Below are 22,093 nucleotides of genomic sequence, written 5' to 3' on the forward strand. Positions count from 1 at the left end.
ATGCGCCATTAAACATCCTATCATTTCTTTACATAAAGGTTGTCTGTGTATTTGTGCGTGCTTTACGCAAAGTTTGGAAGCGAGTGAAGAACTCACGCGAGTCTCTCTGTGTCGGTCCTCACCCGCATCAGGTCGACCCTGAAGACCCAGAGGTTCATGTAATATCCGACCTGTAAGCAATCGTCTTCCTGGTCGGATTGATCACGCAATGACCATGATGGAGGACGTACTGGTGGCTTTGGCTGCGGTCAGAGCCGAGCTGGACCCATCGCGTCAAGAAACCACGGACCTCAGGGCACGGATGGATGGGAGCCAAAGGAACCCGTTTGGTGCAGGGGCTGCACACACCACCACACCGGCAGCGGTGGTACTGGAAATCCCGGTTTCCATCCCGTTGGCAATGCCGGAGCGCTTTACAGAGGAATCAAACAAAGTGCAGGTTTTTCTGACACGAGTGGTGTTGCACTTCTCTTGCAAACCCAAGTCCTTCCCCACCAACCAAGCCAAAGTTGCGTTCATGATCTCCTACTTGGCAGGAGATGCAGCTCAGTGGGCTGTGCCTTTTGTGAGCTGAGACGACGCTCTCCTGCACAATTGGGAAGCGTTCCGGGAGGCGTTCATTAAGGTGTTCGATCGCAAAGCCGACTCCTACACGGCAGATAGGGAACTATTGGAGCTACGACAGGGCAGCCAGGGGCAGCTGCACTACCTAAACGCTTTCAGACACCTTGTAGCGAAAACCAACTGGCTTAACTCCAAGAGGGCATCGCTCTTCCACCAAGGGCTAAGCGAAGAGCTGAAAGACCTCATTGCGCGGATAGACCCCCAGCCGGATACATGTGAGGATCTGATCGGTCTGGCCTTGCCGCTGGAGCACCGGATGGGTGAGCGACGAGGCGTCCATAAGAAGGGGGACAAAGCCCCGCTCGTGAGTAGCCATCTAGGGTCGTCCGAGGCCTCTCCATCTCAGGGGCCCGAACAGATGGATATAGGAGCCATCAGAGCCAGTCTTACCGCCACGGAGAAGGAATCCTGTCGCAAACAGGGCCTTTGCCTGTACTGCGGGAAGAAAGGCCACTTCGTGCGCGAATGTCCTGCGAAACTTAAGGCCAGTAGATTCCTTCCTTGAAGGTTAGTCACAGCGGCTGTAGACCCACAGTCGGAAAACTAAAGGACTCCCGGAATAGAGAAGGGGCTTCTCGGAGTCGCAGCTACCTCCCTTCACTGCTCAACACTGACCAACTGAACCAACGGCACCTCTTCATCCCCCTGAAACTGCTGGTGCAGAACGGAGGGGTTTCGGCGGTGACTATGATCGATTCAGGGGCCACGGGTCTGTTCATGGATGCTGAGGAGGCACGTCGCCTAGGCGTTTGCCTGTTACGGAAGGAAATACCGGAAGATGTGTACGCCGTGGATGGGCGCAAACTGGTCTCGGGACCGATTGGCCAACACACAGGAGAGCTACATGTCAGGTACAAGGGAAGACACCAAGAAGCGATAGACTTCGGCATCATACGGGCCCCACAGTACGGAATCATACTGGGTTTGCCCTGGCTACAAAAACACAATCCATCGATAGACTGGATTTACCAGAGAGGTCATCCTGGATTCGCCTTATTGTCTACGGCAATGCGGGCTGTTGCTGAACAGAGGAAGGCCAACACAAGCCCCGTTCCAGGAAGTCGCCACGGCAGCAGAAAAGGCTGTGAGCCTTCTGGCCGAGTACCATGTGTATCAAGGGGTATTCGATGAAGTCCAAGCCGAGGTGCTACCCCCACATAGGCAGTACGATTGCCAAATCGACTTGGTACCAGGAGCGTGTGTACCAAGTGGGCGTTTATATGCTCTAACCGAAACCGAGAACTTCCACCTGCACTCCTATCTGGACAAACTGCTGGATCTGGGTTTCATCAGGCCTTCCAAGGCTCTGGCGGCGTCCGCCCTCTTTTTCATCCCAAAGGCCAACGGGGAGTTGCGCGCCTGTGTGGACTACAGGGCCCTCAATGCCATCATGGTCAAGAACCGTTATCCCCTTCCGCTCATCAACGTCCTACTTGAACAAGTAAAGACGGCTAGGATTTACACTAAGCTCGACCTCAAGGGAGGGTATCACCTGGTTTGCATGCGGACATGGGACGAGTGGAAGACAGTGTTCAAGACAAGATACAGTCTCTTCGAGTACCTGGTGATGCCCTTTGGGCTCTGTAACGCCTCTGCTGCGTTCCAGTACTTTTTGAACGATGTGCTAAGGGAGATATTGGACGTCTATGCAGTGGTTTACTTAGACAACATCCTGATATATTCGGATACGGTGGAAGCCCACGGTGGGCACGTGTCGACAGTCCTGAAGATCCTGCAAGAGAACCAGCTGTTCTGTAAACTCATCAAGTGCGATTTCCACGTCACAACAGTGGAGTTCTTGGGAGTGATGCTAAGCCCAGACGGGCAGGAGATGGCAGAGAGGAAGGTCAAGGCAGTGAAAGACTGGCCGGCTCCACAAAGCGTTAGGGATGTGCAGTGCTTCATCGGTTTCGCGAACTTTTACAGTTGATTTATTGAAGGTTTCTCTGGTCTTGTCGCTCCAATTACTCAGCTGCTACGTAAGTCACAGCCGTTTCTTTGGTCCTCTTAAGCACAAGCAGCCTTCCTGGAACTGAAGCAGGCTTTCATAACGGCTCCAATCCTCGCACACTCGGACCCGGAACAACCCTACATCGTGGAGGCGGACGCTTCGCGGTGGCTTTAGGGGCAGTTTTATCCCAGAGGCATGCATCTACAGGCGTGCTACACCCGGTGGCTTTCATGTCACGAAAGCTGTACGATGCCGAGAGAAACTACCACATCGCAGAGAAGGAGCTCCTGGCCATAAAGGAGGCGTTCACAGATTGGAGGCATCTGTTGATGGGGGCGAGGCACGTGGTGACGGTGTTCACGGACCACCGGAACCTCCAGTACATGACAGCAGCTAGACTCCTCACTCCCCGCCAGTTGCGGTAGAGGCTTTTCTTCTCGGGCTTTCATTTCAATATATCCTACAGACTGGGTGCGGAGAACAGGAAGGCAAATGCTCTGTTGCGTCAATCAGACCAAGCAACACATCCCTCCTCGACGATCGGTCCCATCATTCACCCTGCCAAGGTGTTAGGGGCAATACAACCGGCCGCTTTTCTACGAGGAGTGCAACGGGGAGTCAAGACTTTTGCATAGAAGACCTGGCTGCGATGCTACAGGGATTGGCAGGTGAAGGATGGGATACCCCTCCACGGACGACAACTGTTGGTTCCCACCCTGGGTCTGCGGAAGTTGGCTTTTCGCTGGTGTCACGAGGCACCCAGTGCGGGTCATCCGGGGGTGGAAAACCTCACCAGGCAGTTCTGGTGGCCTTCCTTAAGAGCGGATGCTACGAAATGGGTGAATGCATGTGACACCTGTGCCTCTGTGAAATCCGATCATCGCCGCCCACAGGGACTGTTGCAACCACTTCCAACACCCTCAAGGCCACGGGAGAGCATTTTGTTGGACTTCATAGTGGGGCTACCGTTGGATCAAGGCTGTACCACAATTCTGGTGGTTGTGGACTACCTTACCAAGATGGGGCATTTCGTGGCATGTAGGCAAGTGCCTTCTGCAGGACAACTGGCCAAAATACTGTTGAAGCATGTGGTATGGCTGCACGGGCTGCCAAGTGGGATTGTATCCGACAGGGGTTCTCAATTCACGGCACAGTTCTGGAAGGCGTGGTGTTCTTCCCTCCACGTCCGCACTGCGCTCTCCACAAGCTACCATCCACAGACGGACGGCCAAACGGAGCGTCTCAATCAGTCCCTTAGCAATACCTGCGGTGTTTTGTGGACCAGGGCAAGAAGGAGTGGGTTGATCTCTTGTGGCTTGCTGAAGTCGCGTACAATAACGCCTCGCACAGCTCAACAAAGGCATCCCCGTTCTATAGCAACTACGGACAGCATCCGCGGTTTCTGCCGTTTCTGCATCCGACACAAATCCACGGTCCACCAGAGGTGACCCGGAGGGTGGCTCACATGAAAGGCACTCTGCTGCACCTGCGAAAGAACCTGGACAAAGCCAAGGCGGCATACAAGGTCTCCGCCGATAAACACCGGAGGCCGGGGCCGCTGTACCGGGTTGGGGATCATGCCTGGGTGTTAACCAAGAACCTGCGCTTCCGTAAACACAGCGTATTCCACTCGAGGTATGTGGGTCCATACAGCATCACAGAATGTGTCAGCCCGGTGAATGTGCGGCTGCGCCTGCCTCCCCATTTGCGTATCCACCCGGTATTCTATGTCTCGCTGCTCAAGCCTTCAACATCTGTCGGGCAGAAGGTCCCATGATCGGTGGTAGTGGACGCGGAGACTGAATACGAGGTGGAAGGGATACATGACTCGAAGTGGAGCAGGAGCAAGTTGTGGTATCTGGTGGCATGGAAGGGCTATGGCCCTGAGGAGCAGTCATGGGAACCTGTTTCGGGAGTGCACGCTCCGCGATTGGTGGGAGCGTTCCTCAAGAAGCACCCTGCTAAAGCCCGCCCAGTGCTGGACCTTTGATGGGAGGGGGATGTACTGTCAGGTTCGCAACCCGGAACCCCCCCCCACCCATACCTGGTTCCGAAGCCGGACGCACGGTGCTTGCCACAGCCACCGTCACGAACCTGCGCCTTGCGACCTGCGGCACGGCCAACAGGCAGCGTCATCGCCACCAGGAACTACATTACCCAGGGAGCCGTGCGCGGAGCATGTGCAACTCATGCGAGTGTCGAACACGGCATAATTGGCAGCCGCCAGTGAGGAATGGCGTCGAATATTACCGGACGCTCGCGGAGCCTTGAATTCCTCGGGAGAAGGGCACGGCCAGCGCTTGTCTCCCTTTTCTTGTTTGGACCCTTGTACCGCTTCCAGGAACCTTTCAGCACGCTATACTCGTGGAGCAATTCTGCCCTGCGTGGAGTACCCCAGTGCCTGCCTGACTACTGCCAAGGGGGTTGAAAGGAGCAGCGAGGACTGTTAGCTGCCCTCCCAAGCAGATAACCCTAAGAGACATATATAGGGGGTTCCAATTGGTGACTTTAACCGTGGGTTCCCCAACCCTGTAGCTTGACCATTACCCTACCGCAGCAAGTGGGACTCGAGCGGCATTTTCGTCGGTTTCTTTGCACAGTGCCCTCCGTTGGTGAGCTACCGGGACGGGTGCTCTTGTGGAGGATGGCTGGTCCCTACGATTCCCTCGGCATTGTTGGCCGATGAGGGGTTCCGTGAAGAGTTGCTGACCGGTAAAGGGTATTGTTGACTTTAAGTTCCTTTCTGTGACTATATATGATTTATGCTCTTTCTTGGATGTGCCATTACACATCCTATCATTTCTTTACATAAAGGTTGTCTGCGTGTTTGTGCGGGCTATACGCATAGTTTGGAAGCGAGTGAAGAACTCACGCGAGTCTCTCTGTGTCGGTCCTCACCCGCATCAGGTCGACCCTGAAGACCCAGAGGTTCACAAGCGCGGAGGCGTCCACTCCAGGGGCTGATGCGGCAGCGTCACAAGTGCCACCAGGAGTAGCTGCTGTGGGGGATGGCTCAGCAGTGGCGGACGGTGGTAAGTTATTATACTCCTTACTGTCTTATTGAAATTTTAGAGTAGGCTCGCAAAGCGGTGTATGATGTACTGTACAGTAGACAGTACACTAGTACGAGGACACTATACTGTTAAGAACAGTTACTAATTTAGAACTACATTTTTGCCAATCACGGAGAAGACAGTCACCCTTGACTTAGCAATAGCATTAGTGGCGGTAGTTCTCGAGTAAGCATTGGCCCCCTCTATTTGACCTCAACTCAGCTGTGAAACTTTTATCGTGAAGCCAAGTCAGATCAGATGAACTTGAGGGATGTGATGAACTAAAAGGGAAAGAAGGGTGTAAGGAAGGACGAGGAAGTTGTAACATTTATGACTGTAAAGAATGATACGTGTTTTTGAATGCATGCAGAGGTGGCTGATAGAAAGGAATCAGATGCATGGCTGCTTGAAGCAAGGATGGTTGGAGGAGAAAGAAAAGGTGACTGCCTGTGCGGGTGAATCAGAAAATGCATGTGTGGTGTGCATTGCAATATATCATTTGGGTGAAACTCAAATGCAAGTCAAGACGGTGGTTTACCAAATAAAATAAAAAGGGTGTTAGTTGGTTGTTGAGAAAAAGTAAAGTTGGTCAAGTTGAGACATTAAAAAGAATGATAGACGTTTACTTTGGAAGCCTGGATGGTGTCTTCTTCCTTATAGATAGCAGAGGTGTATGTAGAGCAGACGCTCAGTGGATGAAGAGTGTTACTTTGAACAGCATGTCCATGACAGAGTAGCATAGCAGAGGATATCCAAATACTAGAAGTTGTGATTGTTCAGAAATAGTCCCTTGACTAACAGTATAGTAGTTTACTTTGCAAGCACAGCATATATTATGTATGTATTGTATAGTTCACATTATATCAAGTCAAGTCCCTTCCTCCGGCAATTATGGGTACCACACTTACTCCCTATGTTAATATTTTCTTTCAGCTGTGTCAATCATGGGTGGCCTATCGCTGTTGTTCACTCAATCTATCAAAACAAAGCACCTAAAGTAATCCATCATATAAGCAAAGATCATGTGATCGGCTGGATATATCATCAGAAATGAATAATCTTAATTAGTAGTCAAGGCCCTGGAGGGCAGTGTGAAATATAAATTGCATTGAGCAGTAGCCCTTGATGTAACCGAGTATGGCCAGTGCCAACCCAATCAAAAGTAAGAGCTTCCCTATCCCCACCTGCATGTGCTGCTTAAAGTAATGCATGCAAGTCTGCGTCATCATGGCTTGTGTCTGTTTTTTCTTGGGTGCAAGCTGACTGAGCTGGCATTATGCCAGCTACCACAAGTTCAAGTACAAGTTTTTTTTTTCTCGCAAAACAAGAGAAAAAAAGAAGACTGGTGTACTCTCTGACTCTTTGACTATGTAGTGGGTGCAGAGTGCTGCTAGTAGAATTCCTGAAACTCCCACTAATGTTACAGGACTACAAAGACGGCGGAAAGACACATGCCAAAATGTTATACTGTGCTTGCAAGTTGCTAGTGTTACTGTGAGACAACTTTCTGTTGAATTATTTTGTGTTAATGTTAAAGAATATTGGTTACAGTATTTTTCTTCATTTCTTCATATAGATGCTCCACAAAAACTCACCCGCAAGGAGATGGCTGTCCGGGCCAGGGCCCGGAAGCTGGAGGCCATTTGTGGGAATATCGGCGGCTGGTGGCTCTGGAGCAGGAGGAGGAGAGCGGTAACAGCTGCATCCTCCTCCAGTGCCCCTGGGTCCACCAGCCAGCAGCCTCCAGTGGTACAGCGCCGTGGTCCGACAGCCTCCCGCCGCCGCCGCGGAGCAGCAAAAAACACAGCAGCCGCCCCCCCCCAGAGCCTGGATGGCACGTCAGCGCCGTCTCCGCCAGAGAGTGGACTACATGGAGCGTGCGGTTGATAAGCTGAAGCGCCAGCTCCAGGACCTCTGTAAAGAGATGCGGGACCACCTGTCCACAGGACACCACCGGAAGTGACTGTTCCTTGCCCTTTTTTTAAAGACTGTTGGGTGGGGTGGGAATTGGGCGTTGGGGATTCAGAGTGACTTTTTGAGGGACATTACTATGGACATTGGTTGGGGTTAGGGAGGGGGGTCGGTTGGGTCTTTTGAAAAGTTTAATTTTGTTAGGGGAAATATAATTATTTACTTTATATACTTCAACATAGTATACGCGTTCATATTATTTTGTGGGGTGGTCGGCGGGGGTTACTGTACGTTTGGTTTCCTCAGACTTACCAGGATGAACTATCTAAAACGTCTAAAAATTTACAAAAGTGCCACTAACAGAGTTAGTGAATTCAATTGCCCTACTAGTACTTCACTAGTACTACTGTCAGTCTCTCCTCTCCTTCCAGTCCTAGTTCATTATTCTACCTCCCCAAAATGCTTATCTTACCTGTGATTCGTGTTTGAGAATAGAGCTAGGCACAGCGCTGGCTGCATGGCAATGGCGATTACGGTTGCCCATGAAATCCATCCAGGACAGAAATTCCATTGCTGTGGTGGTACTAGGAGTGGTAGCACACTACCAGTAGCAGCATATGAAAAATAGGAAATGAGGCATTGAGTGGCCTGAGAGGAGTATTAGAAGGAACAGTATATATTTGTAGCCTAAGCAATACTGAAGATAAGTATGGGAAAAAATATTTGCATGGATGATTATGGCTACAACAAGAACAGCGACACAGCAGCTTATCCTTTCTTCACGTGTAGGAGGATGCTGTTGACGATTGATCCAATCGATGGTGGGCATAAATTCAGAATTGATTTGAAAATACTCATTGGTGTTTTTTTTAAGCAGAATTACAATATCCTAGGATTCATCTAGCTGCCTTAAAATTGATTTGAGGAGGTTGCTTGCACCTTATCCTCCCCAGCAAGTGTGTAGAATTTTTGTTGTCATTTAGTCACACCTCAATGAAAACCACACATCCCGGGGGAAGAGGGTTAGGGTTTGAAAATTGGATGGGAATGGGGGTTTTTGGGAAAGGTTTGTGGAGAGAGGAAAAAAAAACACAGCATGGACAAACAACAAATGAAGAAAAACAAATCTTTGGATACAAAGATATCCCTAAATCTTTTAAGGGACATAAAGGAAGAGCATGCCCTACTGCATGCATGAAGTTGTTTGCTAAATGGATGGTTAGGTTACTGAAAAGTCGTACTTACTACAACTTACTAGCTATGAAGAAACAATGTGAAAGTACAGGGCTGCAGTATTACGCAATTTCACTTGCCTATCTGCCCTCAGAGAGAATAAACACTTATTAGTACATTAAATTAGTTTGAAAAATAGCAAAGAAACTTATCAAATAGCTGGAGGGATGAATTTGAAGCAGAGAACAAACAAACGCACAGAGTCACACTCATAGAAGTTCACATTAATAACATTATTTAAAAGATAAGGAGAAGTGAAGAGGATACTGTAACTCTATGTTGTAGTTGTCCGATTCAATTTGGGAAGTTGCATGCATCCAGCCATTCCTCTTATTCGCGCTACTCCTCCATTCCATCTGACGCTCCGTCGATCTGTCTTGGTGACCAGACACACTATCCCCTGCCTCCCTGGCGGATGCGGAATTGCGGATCGCTAAGGTAAGCCTGAGTTAATCATTTTTCCCATTGCACAGGGTAAAAGTAGGCCTGTAATTATTGATGGAAAAACAGGAAGTGATATTATAACACCACTTAGAAAATAATGTAAGGTATGGTGTGTAGAGCAAAAATAACACTTTCAGTTTCAGAGGCGACAGTATTACATACAAGTATCATTTCTAAAGTGCGTACTCTGAGTCTCCTTTTCAAGGATTGTAATTAGCACACAGCAGGCCAGAGCCATGCAGACGGTCAAGGCAGGCACCACTGAGTGAATGAAGCAACCTGATGTAGCATACCTCTTTGACACAGACAGACAATGCATATCTAATTATATGCAGCAAGCCACATAGCCGCAATTTTACATGAACTGCTGTCTGGACTCTGGCATAACAACACTACACTGGCTCGACCACTCCATACCACGACAAGACCGACATGCAGTTCTGCTGTAGTTGTTGTTGACTGGTTTACCTGTTTGCCACTCACGAAATGGCCATAGTTCTTCTGTAAACCGACGATGATGATCCATCCATCCCAGTGAGTGACTGTAAAGAAAAAAGATATTATGTAACTTTGATCATCAAGACTCATCATCATCATGGTATATTGGCAAACTCAATGTTGTTTATGCAGTCGCAGTCTACGCACACAGTGAGTCCAAGGACATTTTGCATATTAAAAAATGCAACTTAGTGGCCCCTGTAGTAGAAGTAGAATTTGAATTAAACAAGGTCAAAAAAACAGAGTAGACTTGAGTTACATTCAGTGTGTAAAAGATTGAATAATTACAGAAGACATATGATGATTCATTTCATGCACAACAAACAAACAGCAATTGCTTTTATCAGAGCCAGACAGCCAGTGCTGTCCACTGCATGCCATCTCATTATTCATTACCTGTTCCACTTTTTGTCTGCATCTTGTTCTTGAAGTGGAGGCCCACAGGGCAGCCTATCGTGTCACTTTCAGAAGTAACTGTCAGCAATCAGCATACAGTAAATCCAGTCCCACTTCTTTTGAGGGGACTCTTCTACGAAGCAACAGTTTCTTCATTCTGCGTAATCCAGCCATCTGGCTTGAGGGAAATGGATAGGGAGAGTCTAGAGGAGGAGGATAGAGGAGCATGACTGAGTTGTGAACTTGTGAACTTCAGGATTGCAGACAGCGGCACCTTCAATAGGAAATAAGATGAAGACAGTGCTGCTGATGGATTTTTTGTGATTAGAGTTTTGTTGTGGTAAAAGTTGTAAAACAAAGAAAGACACACATGAGTAAAAGTGAATAAGGAGTCAGGACGGAAAAAAAAGGAAGTCAGTTTCAGGCCTAGGTGTCAGGGAAGTAGAGCTCGTCCTCAAACTCTGAACATTGAGACGGGAGTAGGTCAGCTAACAGAGAAGAACTTCCGTCACCTAAGTCGGTGTCGTCCTCTTCTTCCTGCGTGGATTTATGAATTTTGTAATCTGGTGGTATGAAGTGCGGATTCATCTTGATCATTGTTAACCTCTCCACATTTTTGGGTGAGAGGCGGGTCCTTTTTGAAGTTACAATGGCACCAGCAGCACTGACAACACGTTCAGAAGACACGCTTGCGAGTGGGCAAGACAAATAATTTAGAGCCAGCTTGGTGCTCAGTGGTCAGTAAAGCCTTTTCCCATACCAATACACCAATGGGTTGTGATCAATGTAGACCTCTGCTGGGTCATACAGATAGGCCTGCACCATCCACTCAAGGTCACCCAGGGCTGCTCCACTTTGCGTACCATCTGTGGCCTTTGCATCAGCACTGGAACGAGCAAACCCTTGATGAGTTATCCACTCCGCTTCCAACAATATTATGGCTGGGCCTGGTGCAGGTGAGGATGATAATACGGTTGCTGGTGTAGGTAACGGCTGTGAGGGAAAGTGACTGCCTTCGGCCACAGAAGTGGACCTTGATGCCGGATGGCCTGCTGATTCAGTAGTACTTCTGCTGGTTCCTCCAATTTCCAGTAATGAGACAGGGGCACAGGGAGATACAAATGCTGCACCAAGGGAGGCTTTTTTAGAGGGGGGCAAAACATCCAATCACCCCCCCACGGAACAATCCCAGACAAAACCAAACGAACAAGGAGGGGACAAGGTTCAAAAAAAGCACAGAAGCAGGAGGAACTAGTGATGAACATCTCAGACTACCAACTAAGCAAACAAGAACTGCAAGTGTTAAACAAAGGTATGTCATTCGTACCTATGTATACTACCAACCAATTGGAAACAGAGGTCTCAAAATTCAAGTACATGAGAAAACTTCACTTGAGATGGTTCTTTCACACTATTGAACAAGAATCCACCACACAGGCAGGAACACCTGCTACAGCACAGACGTTCAGACCTAAAAGCACATTCATGGCTCCTTTTTCACACAAAACTTTAGACTTATTTGAGACTCTAGTCAAGAAAGATATGGAAAAGATCCCCATGACACGAAAAAGTCAAAATAATCTCACCAGACAGGAACAGATTACCTTGCGCAAACTAGCAGAGAATGACACCCTTAAAATAGTACCTGCTGATAAAGGGGGCGCCCTGGTAGTGCTCAACAACACTTACTATCAGGAGAAGGTCAACCAGCATGTGACTGATGAGGAGACCTACATTAAACTTGACACGGATCCCACAGTTCGATTCCAATCCATTTTACAGAGCATTCTTGACAATGCGGCTAGCATGGGATGGATAGATGAGCAAACTCGTAGATTTTTGACCACCCAATTTCTGAAGAGACCTCACATATATATGGTGCCGAAAATGCACAAAAATCCAGTGGACCCACCATTCAGGCCCATTGTGGCGGGATGTGGCTCACTGCATGAACCGTTAGGGAAATTTTTAGACCATTACCTACAGCCACTAGTTCAGCAGTGAAGTACTTACATACAGGACACGACAGACTGCCTAAAAAGACTCCAGGAAGTCTGCATCAGTCCCGAAGAGCACATATGGCTTTGTACAGTAGACATAACGGCATTGTACACCTCGATCCCCCACCAAGAGGTTTTGGAGGCGGTGGAATGGATGTATTTCTCTTAGAACTGCTTCACTTTTGTCTTTACCATGGGTATTTCCAATGGCAAGATAATTTTTATCTTCAGCGGACAGGAACCAGCATGGGTTTTACTGGGGCACCAACTTTTGCTAATATATTTATGGCAAAATATGAGGAAGATAATATATTGCAAAATCAGGAATGAAACAACATCTGAAACTATTCGTCAGGTTCATAGACGACATTCTAATAGTGTGGAAAGGCACCCATGACTCCTTGATACATCTTCTCACCGAGTTGAATGGTAGACATGATCAGATCAAAATAACTTATTCCATACATGCAGAAGCCATCAACTATCTTGACATCCTCATTGAGAAACATGGTTCAGAACTACACACAAGACTGTACAAAAAACCGACTGACCGTAATAATGCGTTGCATTATAGTAGTTTTCACACAATGTCATTAAAGAACCACTTACCTCTCTCTCAGTTTCTGCGGGCTCGCAGAATCTGTTCCCAAGAAACACAAGGAATACTAGAGATGGAGGTCATGACAAATGCCTATAAAGACAGAGGGTATCCAGAGGGATTACTCCAGCAGGCAAAACTTAAAGCCATATCTACCAGTAGGGAGACACTTCTAGAAAAAACCACCAGACCCACACTCCAAAGGGAGGTGTTTGTTATCAAACACTCTACAGCCAGCAGACTAATCAAGAAAAGCATATTAAAAAGATGGGAAGTAATAGAACAGGAATCGGATTTTAAGGCAGTGTTTGCAGACAAACCCCTGTTTGCACACACGAGATCCAAAAATTTAAAAGAAATATTGAAACAAACTCAGACACAGACCAGAGTAGGTCAACATAGAGGCATGGTGAAATGCCATAATTGCAGACACTGTGGCAATGTGATGGTAGGGAACGTTTTCCAACACCCCCACACAGGCAAACATATTCTTCTCAGACACACATCTGACTGTAACACTGAGATGGTAGTGTACACTATCAAATGTCCCTGCGGGTTAGTATATGTAGGGAAAACTACACGCAAGGTGAAAGTGCGAATCACAGAGCACAAAAGCTTGATAAAAACTGGTAACCCTAAATCAAATCTGGCCACACATTGGAAAGAGTGTCAACACACCATACCCCAGTTACGATATACTGTGTTAGAGAGGATAGACATGAAGTCACATGCTGACACCAACAGATACCTGTCCCAAAGGGAAACATATTGGATCCGCCATTTGAATTCGCTTGAACCGCGTGGGCTCAATGACAAAATTGAATACATGTGTTTTTTGTAAATAAGCATGTACTGAATTGGTATTTGTTGTTTTTTCATATCCTGAATAATGTTTTTTCATACTCTGACCAATGTTTTTAATGTTGACAATGCACCATCTCTGTTAATGTGGCATGCATAGAATGTTCACACAGAATTGAGTTAACCTGTTGTTCATTATAAATGAATGTGTCAACTTCAAATACTCAATAACATGTTCAGTTTCCATTAGCAGCTCAGTTAGAATAACAGCATCACCATTCACTTCAAGATGGCGCCCGTCATTAGTCCGTCATTTATGTTTAAGTCTAGCGCTTACTGAGAGCTCATGTAGAATAGTTGTATCAGCGTCCACTTTAAGATGGCGCTCACACCAGAATACCCCACTACTCCGTCATTTATGTTTATGCCGATCGCCCGGCGTTTATGTTCAGGCCGGTTTAGTTTCAGAGAGGGCAGAACGCGGAAGAGAGTCTTCACGCCGAACGAGAGGAATAGGAGCAAGCCAGGGCCGAGATGCCAGGTGAGAAACAGCGGCAGCGTTACAGACAGGCAGCACGATTTTCGTGCAGCAGGGCGACCTAATAATTCAGCATTCGTTTATTGGCAGAATAGTCCTTTTGGGCGGCAGCATCGAATTTACCAGGCTGCTCCACAAACAGCAACTGTGAAAGTGCAGAACTTTGACCACGGTGGCAAGCAGTCAAGGTACTCTGTTATATGTACATTTAAGTATAGTTTAGGTTTAACAAGACAGGGGTAATCTCAGTGATATTATTTTTTCTTCTGTTTTGCAGTTGTGTACAGTTTTTTTCGTTAGTTCTTGACCACTAGTACACACATCGGTCTGTCACAGGCGCATCATAGCAGGTATGATGAACACGTTATTGACCAGCATGTGGTCGTAATGTAGTACAGGGCACCGGGGTACTGTTGGAGGTGACATAGTTTTAAGAACACGGAATAACAGTGATATCAGCATGTGCATAGAGATGGCATTTCACATTACAATCATATGAGTGTTTGCATGTACACGAGGTGGGGTCCTAAAAATTCCCGAGTAGAGTCTTGATTATTGTTTCATGTCAATTTTCAGTATTCCCCTGACGAAGGTATATAATACTGAAATGCATTGGGATGAATTGCTGTAATGATGTTAAAGGAATCACAGTACATGATGTAATGTACTAAAAGAAGAAATCTCAAGCAAGAAAACAACCATTAAACATATGACATCGATGAGCACCAGAGTCATTTTGGTTTCTTGATAAGAATCACATGGACAATCTGTTTTGACATATACTGGTTTTGATATATATGTGCAAGTTGTAAAAACAGAAATTCACAGGAAGGCATTGTGTTTCAAATAAGCATCCCACGGGAGCTAGTGAAAAGTGCTTCGCTCCCAAACAGTTTCTGTTTGTTTCGCATGTTTTGTTCTGACTAGGGCCAGTCAGTTTGAGTGAAAGCACCACACCATCAGTTGGATTAAGAGCACACATTTGGACTAATAGTAAACATTTGGATTATAGTTTGCATAGGAGTGCAGAGTGCCACATCTCTTTGTAGTATCTCCTCCAATTTCCTGCCATTCTTTTTCGAACCGAGTGGCTGACAGAGCTAGCCAATGTTGGACTTTGAAACATCTGCTACAGTAAAAGGAATGAATGCTTTGCTGGCCACTGCCTTTTTGTACAGTGGATCTAGAATAGTGGTACAAATGTAATGTTGTTCTGTATGTATTTTTTTAAGCCTTTCATTGTCAACTAGGCGGGTTAATAAGCTCTCCGCCAACTGATATGCGTCTTGCTTGTCAGTATCATATTTAAACGTTGAAGACACCACCTTCAGTTGGTGCTCTAGCATGTGCAACAGTGGGATAGCTTTGCCCAAAGTACAGTCCTCCCTGCTGACTTCACGCGTGAAGACCTCTAAAGGACGAAGCATGTCTGTCAGGTGTTTAACTAGATCCCATTCCTCCATCTCTAGCCTCATGTCTTTCATAGTAGAACCCAGTTCAAAGACATACTCATTGATTACCAAGCACTGCTCAGACAGACGCTCAAGCATGTAGAAGGTTGAGTTCCAACGTGTTACCACCTCCTGGATGAGTCCTCTGACTGGCACTCTACGTTCATGTTGAAGTTTCCTCAGCTGCTTCCAGGCCTTAAAAGAATGGCTGAAATGTGTGCTGATTCTTCGGCAGGTGGTTAGGAACTTGCTGACTGTGTTTTCTTTTTTCAAGAAATCTTGAACAACAATGTTAATTCTGTGCTCCAAACACAGCACTCTGAAATAGCCACCATCATTCATGGCCCTAACTATATTACTGCCATTATCCGTAGAAACATAACTAATCATGCGCTTTCTTGGATGCAGCCATTCAAAGACCTTACTGTTAAGCTCCTCCAAAATGTTTCCTGCAGTATGAGATTTCTCCATGGCAAACATAGCTACTGTTGCATGTTTCCGACTAGCTTGAAAAATTGTGGCACTGTCAACACCTGCAGATCACTTGTCTCTAACCCCTGCAAAAGAGACCCAGTGTACAGTGATTCACATGTAATCAAAGGCTTGGCAACTGGTCCACATGTCTGTTGTCAGGTGGATAGTGTGAACGGCACTCTTCTGCAAAGCTGCCCCAATCACCTCCAGCACATCTTGATGTAGTGCTAGAACCGCAACTCAGAATAGGACCGGCTAGGAACCTTCCATTTAGGGCAGACTGTTGCCACAAATTGTCGAAACCCACCCCTTCCACAAAAGAAAAAGGGAGAAGGTCCAGCGCTAACATTTTAGCCAGCATTGCATTATAAAGACGTGCCATTGGGTGGATGCGTTCCAATGGCGCCACCAACCAAAAAATGCTTTTAATGGTGTTCTGGACCGTTTTCATATGTGATGAGGATGCAGACCTCTTCAACCCAGTTAGGCTCATTGATGTACTTTTTCGCATTGGTGTCTCTACCAGACTACTGTGCCTCCTTGAAGTTGTTGGGGTAGAGGAGGGTGTGGGCGCTACCACTGCAGTGCTGCTGCCAGGGGTTCTGTGTGTACCAGACAAAATGTCTCTCGGTTGTTCACCGCCCCCCTGCACGATCAGCTCCTCTTCGTCATCAGATGCAATATCATTGTCTACATTTGGATTTGTACTTTTGGCTTCCAGGATCTTACTTAGGTGCGCCTCCCACTGGATAGTGTGGCATTATGGAGATTACCTCTCTGGCCTCCGGTACCATAGTTGGTACCAAGTTTACCCTGACTAACTATATTTTTTTAAATCGAACAAATAACTAGGTTTTCCGCCTTTTTGCTAACACTAAAGAAGTCCCAAACTGGGGAGTTGATATGTCTGGTGATGGTGGACAAATCAATGCCAGATGAAGTGGAGGATGGGTGTGACCGAATTTGACTCTGTTGTGCACTTACAGTTACAGCACTACTACTTGAGGTAATGGAGGTCGAGCTGGATGGAGGTCCCTGCCGGCGCTTCTGAAGAGAAAATATGGCAGCTGTAGGTCATGTTGGTGTAGTAGTTACCTGTGTTGGTGGTGGTACCAGTGCCACGCTGCCCACATCCCGCTCAGCAGCAATTCGGGATAGGGTAAAAATGTCTGTCTGCTGCATGCCCGCTGGGGCTGGAGTGATGACTGTGATGACTGGGTCGTCATCGTCAGACTGTTCATCACCAGCAGAATCCACCACTTCTACTTCTTGTTCGTCGTCATCACCCATAAGTGAAAGCCTTGCAGGAACCTTCCTTTTAGGCTTAGCTACCTTTGTCGGCTCAGGGCGTGCCTCCCTCTCAGACTGCATTGGTGGGTTCCAATCAAGATCAAGATCATCAGAAGGAAGGGGGCTTGAAGAAGAACTTGTACTAGCCCTCCTTGACCTTTTTCTTGCTGGGGATCTGGAAGACAATGGATCATCAGGAGGAGTGGCTTGCTCGGATGATACCTCCGCTTGAATCTCGATTTCCTGATGTGCCCCTATTTCTGGAGGAACAAGCATTGTGGGCAGTTGTGCCTCTCCATGCGCCTCTCCATGCACCTCTACATGCACCTCTACTTGTGCCACTACTTGCACCTCTACTTGTGCCTCTACTTGCGCCTCTCCTTGCGTATCTCCTTGCGCCTCTCCTTGCGCCTCTCCTTGCGCCTCTCCTTGCACATCTCCTTGTTGCACCTGTGGTTGTCGTTGCGGCTATGGTTGAACACTCGTCAGATGAGTTACACCCTGCGTTGATTGGATGCTACTTTCTTGCGATGAGTCAACGCCAACATCACTGGTCAAGAGTGATTGAGCAATTAAAGTGGCTGCCTCTGCGGCACTCATGGCCTTGGGCCTAACTTGGCTTGGTGGCACTGAGACAAATGAACCTGAGGTGCTGCTCCCAGCTTGGTCCCCGGTGGACACCGCTGCTGCAGGCGTAGTTTTTTGTTTCCCACAAAAAGTGTCTGTGGGCACACCAGTCTCCTGGGTAAGTGGCGCCACTTGCTTCTTCTGCTCCTTCTTACTAGCCTTTACACTGGCAACTTTCTTGGTAGAGGAGCTACGGCCACCTTTCTTTGGGCCCATCTTCTTAAGATGTCAGAAGAACAGCAGGCCGCAGTTTCACGAGTTGCAGAGTTGTTTGTGGCCACTCGTGACGTCACGTGACGTTGTGCTGCAAACACCGCAGCAGGACTCCTTCCTGGCACTGATGATGAACGATGCGGATGATTGATTCATGGATCTCTTTGTGCACCTAAAAGCAAAGGAAGCCAGAGGAACATCAGTTAAATAAATGTTGCATATGTCGTTCTTCAATTAATATTTGCAACTAGGCATTTATTATTATTACAACACACCAAAAAACGGAAAGACCAAAAATAAAAATTGCAATTATTTCTAATCAAAAATGGATGCTTACATTGATAGAAGGGAGACCCCACAGAAAGCCTTGGTCCATGCACCACTGAGTACCCCTGGGCATAATGGATGAAAGCAGGGCAGACTGGGTGGCCTATGGCACAAAGCACACTGCTTGGCTTCAAAATGGCCCCTCGATCCCCACCCACATGGCCAGGTCCTGCCTGGACCAGGCCTCAAAAAGGCCCCCACCCACAAGGCCAGGCCCCAACACGACCCCAAAAATCAATAAACACACACAAAACACCACAATCCAATGCCTTCCATGCCTTAATTGATGTTTAAAATATTCAAGAGGCCCCACAGAAAGCCTTGGTCCATGCGCCACTGAGTACCCCTGGGCCTACTGGCTAGTGTGGCTTTACACGCACCCCAAAATTAAAAACAAAATTCCACATGTAACAGTGAGCTATTCAATTCCATGACATAAATGATAGTTCAACAAAACTCACAGAAACAGTTGTATCATGCACCCATGACTAACCCTGGGCCTACTGGATACTGTGCCTACCCACAATATATGTTTTTAAAGTTCTGAAAAAGTTTTAAAATTGTACCAACTTACTTGCAAAATCTCAAATCCAAAAGGTATCCAAAAGTGATCCAAACAAAAAGTCCTCAAATACAAATATCCAGCAGCAGCCACAAAAAGTAATCCTTCCAGCTCCAGATCCAAATGAAAAGTGACCAGGACATGGACAAAGCACTGGGAGGAGCGTGCTGGACAGGAACAGGAAGTTGGAGACTCTGGGGCACTTCCTTCCTCCCTACCCCCCCCAAAAAATGGACTCCTTGCACAAAAAAGTGCAGCCAAATGTCAATCTGAGGAGTTACTCTGATCCAAATCATCATTTTCAGAAGGTTTATACTGCCTGCGGTAGATTTCTTGTGCAGAATTGCAATTTTTGCAATTTTGGGAAAGCGAGCTGTTCAAATCTCCAGCAGAATGTCAGCTGCGCGTCGCATCTATGTGTTCGCAATTGTTTACTCCTGCGATGCGCGATCGCTCGCCCTTATGATGTAGTCTCATTCTCAAACTCTCCTAGTGGAAAATGGTGGGCCGCTATGACGTACTCGAATTCGAAAAGTCTTGCGCGATCATGCAGCCAGATCCAAAATGGCGCTGCGCACGCAAACTGGGAGGAAAGAAAACTCATTGAACTCAGAATCACGGTTACTCAACGCAGCGCGCGCAAGATTGTATTTTAGAAGCAAAAAAATCCACCAGCTTGCGAATTGCAGATTTTTGGGCAAATTTGCGTGATTCGCGGACCGAGAAATTGCCAAACATCCGCAAATTCCACGAGCGGAACAGATTTTCAGCCCACACTTACTCTTGATGCCTAAATTAAACTAGCAATTTTCCCCTGAATCTTCTGTTGCATTTTTAGGTTTAAAGTATTTTATTGCAGAAGGGAAAAAGAAGGAAACAACATAACAGACAAATAACCACAGGTGCACCTCAAAGCCAGTGTGCACGATACAATAGATGCTTAAAGGCAGTTCTTTCAATGCGGCGGGCACATTCGTGCCAGAGTCTCACAGCCAGCGCACCTGTGGGTGGGAACAAAGGGGGAAAAAGAAAAAGGGGAACAACTCCTTCCCTCCCCCCTCCCAACCAACTGCCCCCCCAACCCCCCGAGCCCACCCCCACCCCCTGTACTGTGCCGTCAACCACTCGCTCTTTCCCTGTGGCAGCTTGGCGCCCCCTCCTTCCATCAGTTGCCTACATGGGCCACTTAATCAGGCGGATCTGGCGGCGGCGTCAGCCGAAGCAGTCTAAGATACCTAGGGCAAGTGATTTCCTTGAATTCTGAACTTAACAAAGTGTGGAATGGCGCCCACAGCTCCTCAAAAGTGTCCACGTCCCCCGCCACTACTAGGGACAACTTCTCCATGCCCAGGACATACCACAATCTGTGTAGCCAACCAACAACAGTGGGAAGCGTGGTAGTACGCCAGTGTATGAGTATGTTCTGTACTGCTGACCCCAGGGCTATCGCTGTCTGTCTACCTCTCTTAGAACGCAGAGGGTACATTAAACCATTCGGCAAGCCCAGTAGGACATAGGCGGGGAGGCGGGGTATTTCTATCCCAAAGCACTAGTCAACCTCGTTAAGGACCTCTTCCCAGTAAGGAGCCAGCAGGGGACAGTCCCACAGTACATGAGTGAGTGTGCCAATCTGGCCGCAGTTGCGCCAGCATGTCCCGGGTATCGAGTGGTCCATGTCATGTAATTTCTCAGGGGTGCGATACCAATATGTTGTGATTTTGGTGAAGGTCTCCGTGAGTCCTGTGTGATAGGTGGAGTGACGCGCTCGGTAGGAGATGTGGTCCCATTCAGTGTGGCTCAGCACTAGGCCAAGTTCCCGTTCCCACCGCTCCCTCCCCGGGTTGTAGATGTGAAAGGGGGGAGGCTGCAACATCCTATACAAGTCAGAAATAAGCTTGGCGTCCGATGAGCGAGTCACTAGCCAACGCTCATATGTCGTGATCGTCCGATCTGCAGTCGCTCGCACCTGAGGCTGTAGCGCCCAGTGACGCGCCTGCATATATCGCATGCGTTCCGTCTCGGGGAGGCCATAAGCCCGTCGCAAGTCCGGGAAGGAAACAACACCCTCCGGGCCATACAGATGAAACAAAGCGAAGCAGCGGGCCGCTCGCCAATGGTCATAGGCTCCCGGCTCCATACCCGGGCCAAAGTCCGGGTTACTAACTATTGGCGTGAAGGGAGAGGAAAAAGTGGTGAGGTCGTGCTTGATGGCTACAGAGTCCCACACACGGAGCGGGACCCGTGTCACGAAGGAGGCATAGAGGTTAGGAGGGCGGTGGGCCCTCTTCAGGAAGGGCACCTCCTGTAGTGTTCTGCCCGCCACCGCCTGGTCTTGAAACAGCCAGTGTTTGTCCGACTCCCACCGGCTCCACTCCACCAAATAACGCAACTGAGCAGCCTGAAAGTACTTCTGCAGGTCCGGTATCCCGGGCCACCAGACTCCGGCGCCAGTGTGGTAATAGTTCTTTTGATCCTAGACTTAGGGCCCTGCCATACGAAGCGCGTGATAGCAGATTGAGTCTCCGCTAGCCATCCTTTGGGGGGTTGTAGCGAGAGCACCCGGAACAGGTACAAGACCTGTGTCAGGAGGGTCATCTTCACTGCGGCCACTCTGCCCAGCAGCGACAACGTGCCCCTACCCCAACGGGCCAGTTCCTCCTTGATCTTCGCACTTAAAGCCGTGTAGTTGGCGGAGACCATTGCGGGGAGAGAGGGTGCCAGAAGAATCCCCAAATACGGAATTTGTTCTCCAGACCAGCTCAGAGGGAATAGCCTCTGTAAGTCAGCCCTGGTGGCGCCAGACAGCGAGATGTCAAGGGCCCCAGACTTTCCAAGGTTCACCTTGAAGCCCGCCACTGTCGCAAAGAGGTCCAGTTCTGCTATACATGCAGGTAGAGATCTCCGCGGATCGTCGAGTTTCAGGATTACATCGTCCGCATAGAGACTGAGAGCATGATGGAACTCTCCCATTCGGACACCTATGACGTCGGGATTCTGGCGAACCCTTTGCGCGAACGGCTCCATATAAAGAGCGAGAAGCAAAGGGGACAGCGGGCACCCTTGTCTGGTACCACGCTCTATGGGGAAGTGCCGGGAGCTGCA

The 22,093-nt window shown here is 48.0% G+C and overlaps 1 protein-coding gene across 1 annotated transcript; it reads left to right on the top strand.

The window, feature by feature from the left end:
- Positions 1-208: 208 nt before the first annotated feature.
- LOC147731627 (protein LDOC1-like) lies at positions 209-574 on the top strand. Its single transcript, XM_086954224.1, has one exon. The coding sequence runs from the start codon at positions 209-211 to the stop codon at positions 572-574; it is 366 nt and encodes a 121-aa protein (XP_086810350.1).
- The last annotated feature ends 21,519 nt before the right edge of the window (positions 575-22,093 follow it).

This window comes from Lissotriton vulgaris, chromosome 2_1, assembly GCF_964263255.1.
Source record: "Lissotriton vulgaris chromosome 2_1, aLisVul1.2, whole genome shotgun sequence".
NCBI classification, from domain to species: domain Eukaryota; kingdom Metazoa; phylum Chordata; class Amphibia; order Caudata; family Salamandridae; genus Lissotriton; species Lissotriton vulgaris.

Coding starts and splice junctions, on each gene's coding strand:
- LOC147731627 (XM_086954224.1), top strand. CDS start 209: ATGACCATGATGGAGGACGTACTGGTGGCTTTGGCTGCGGTCAGAGCC.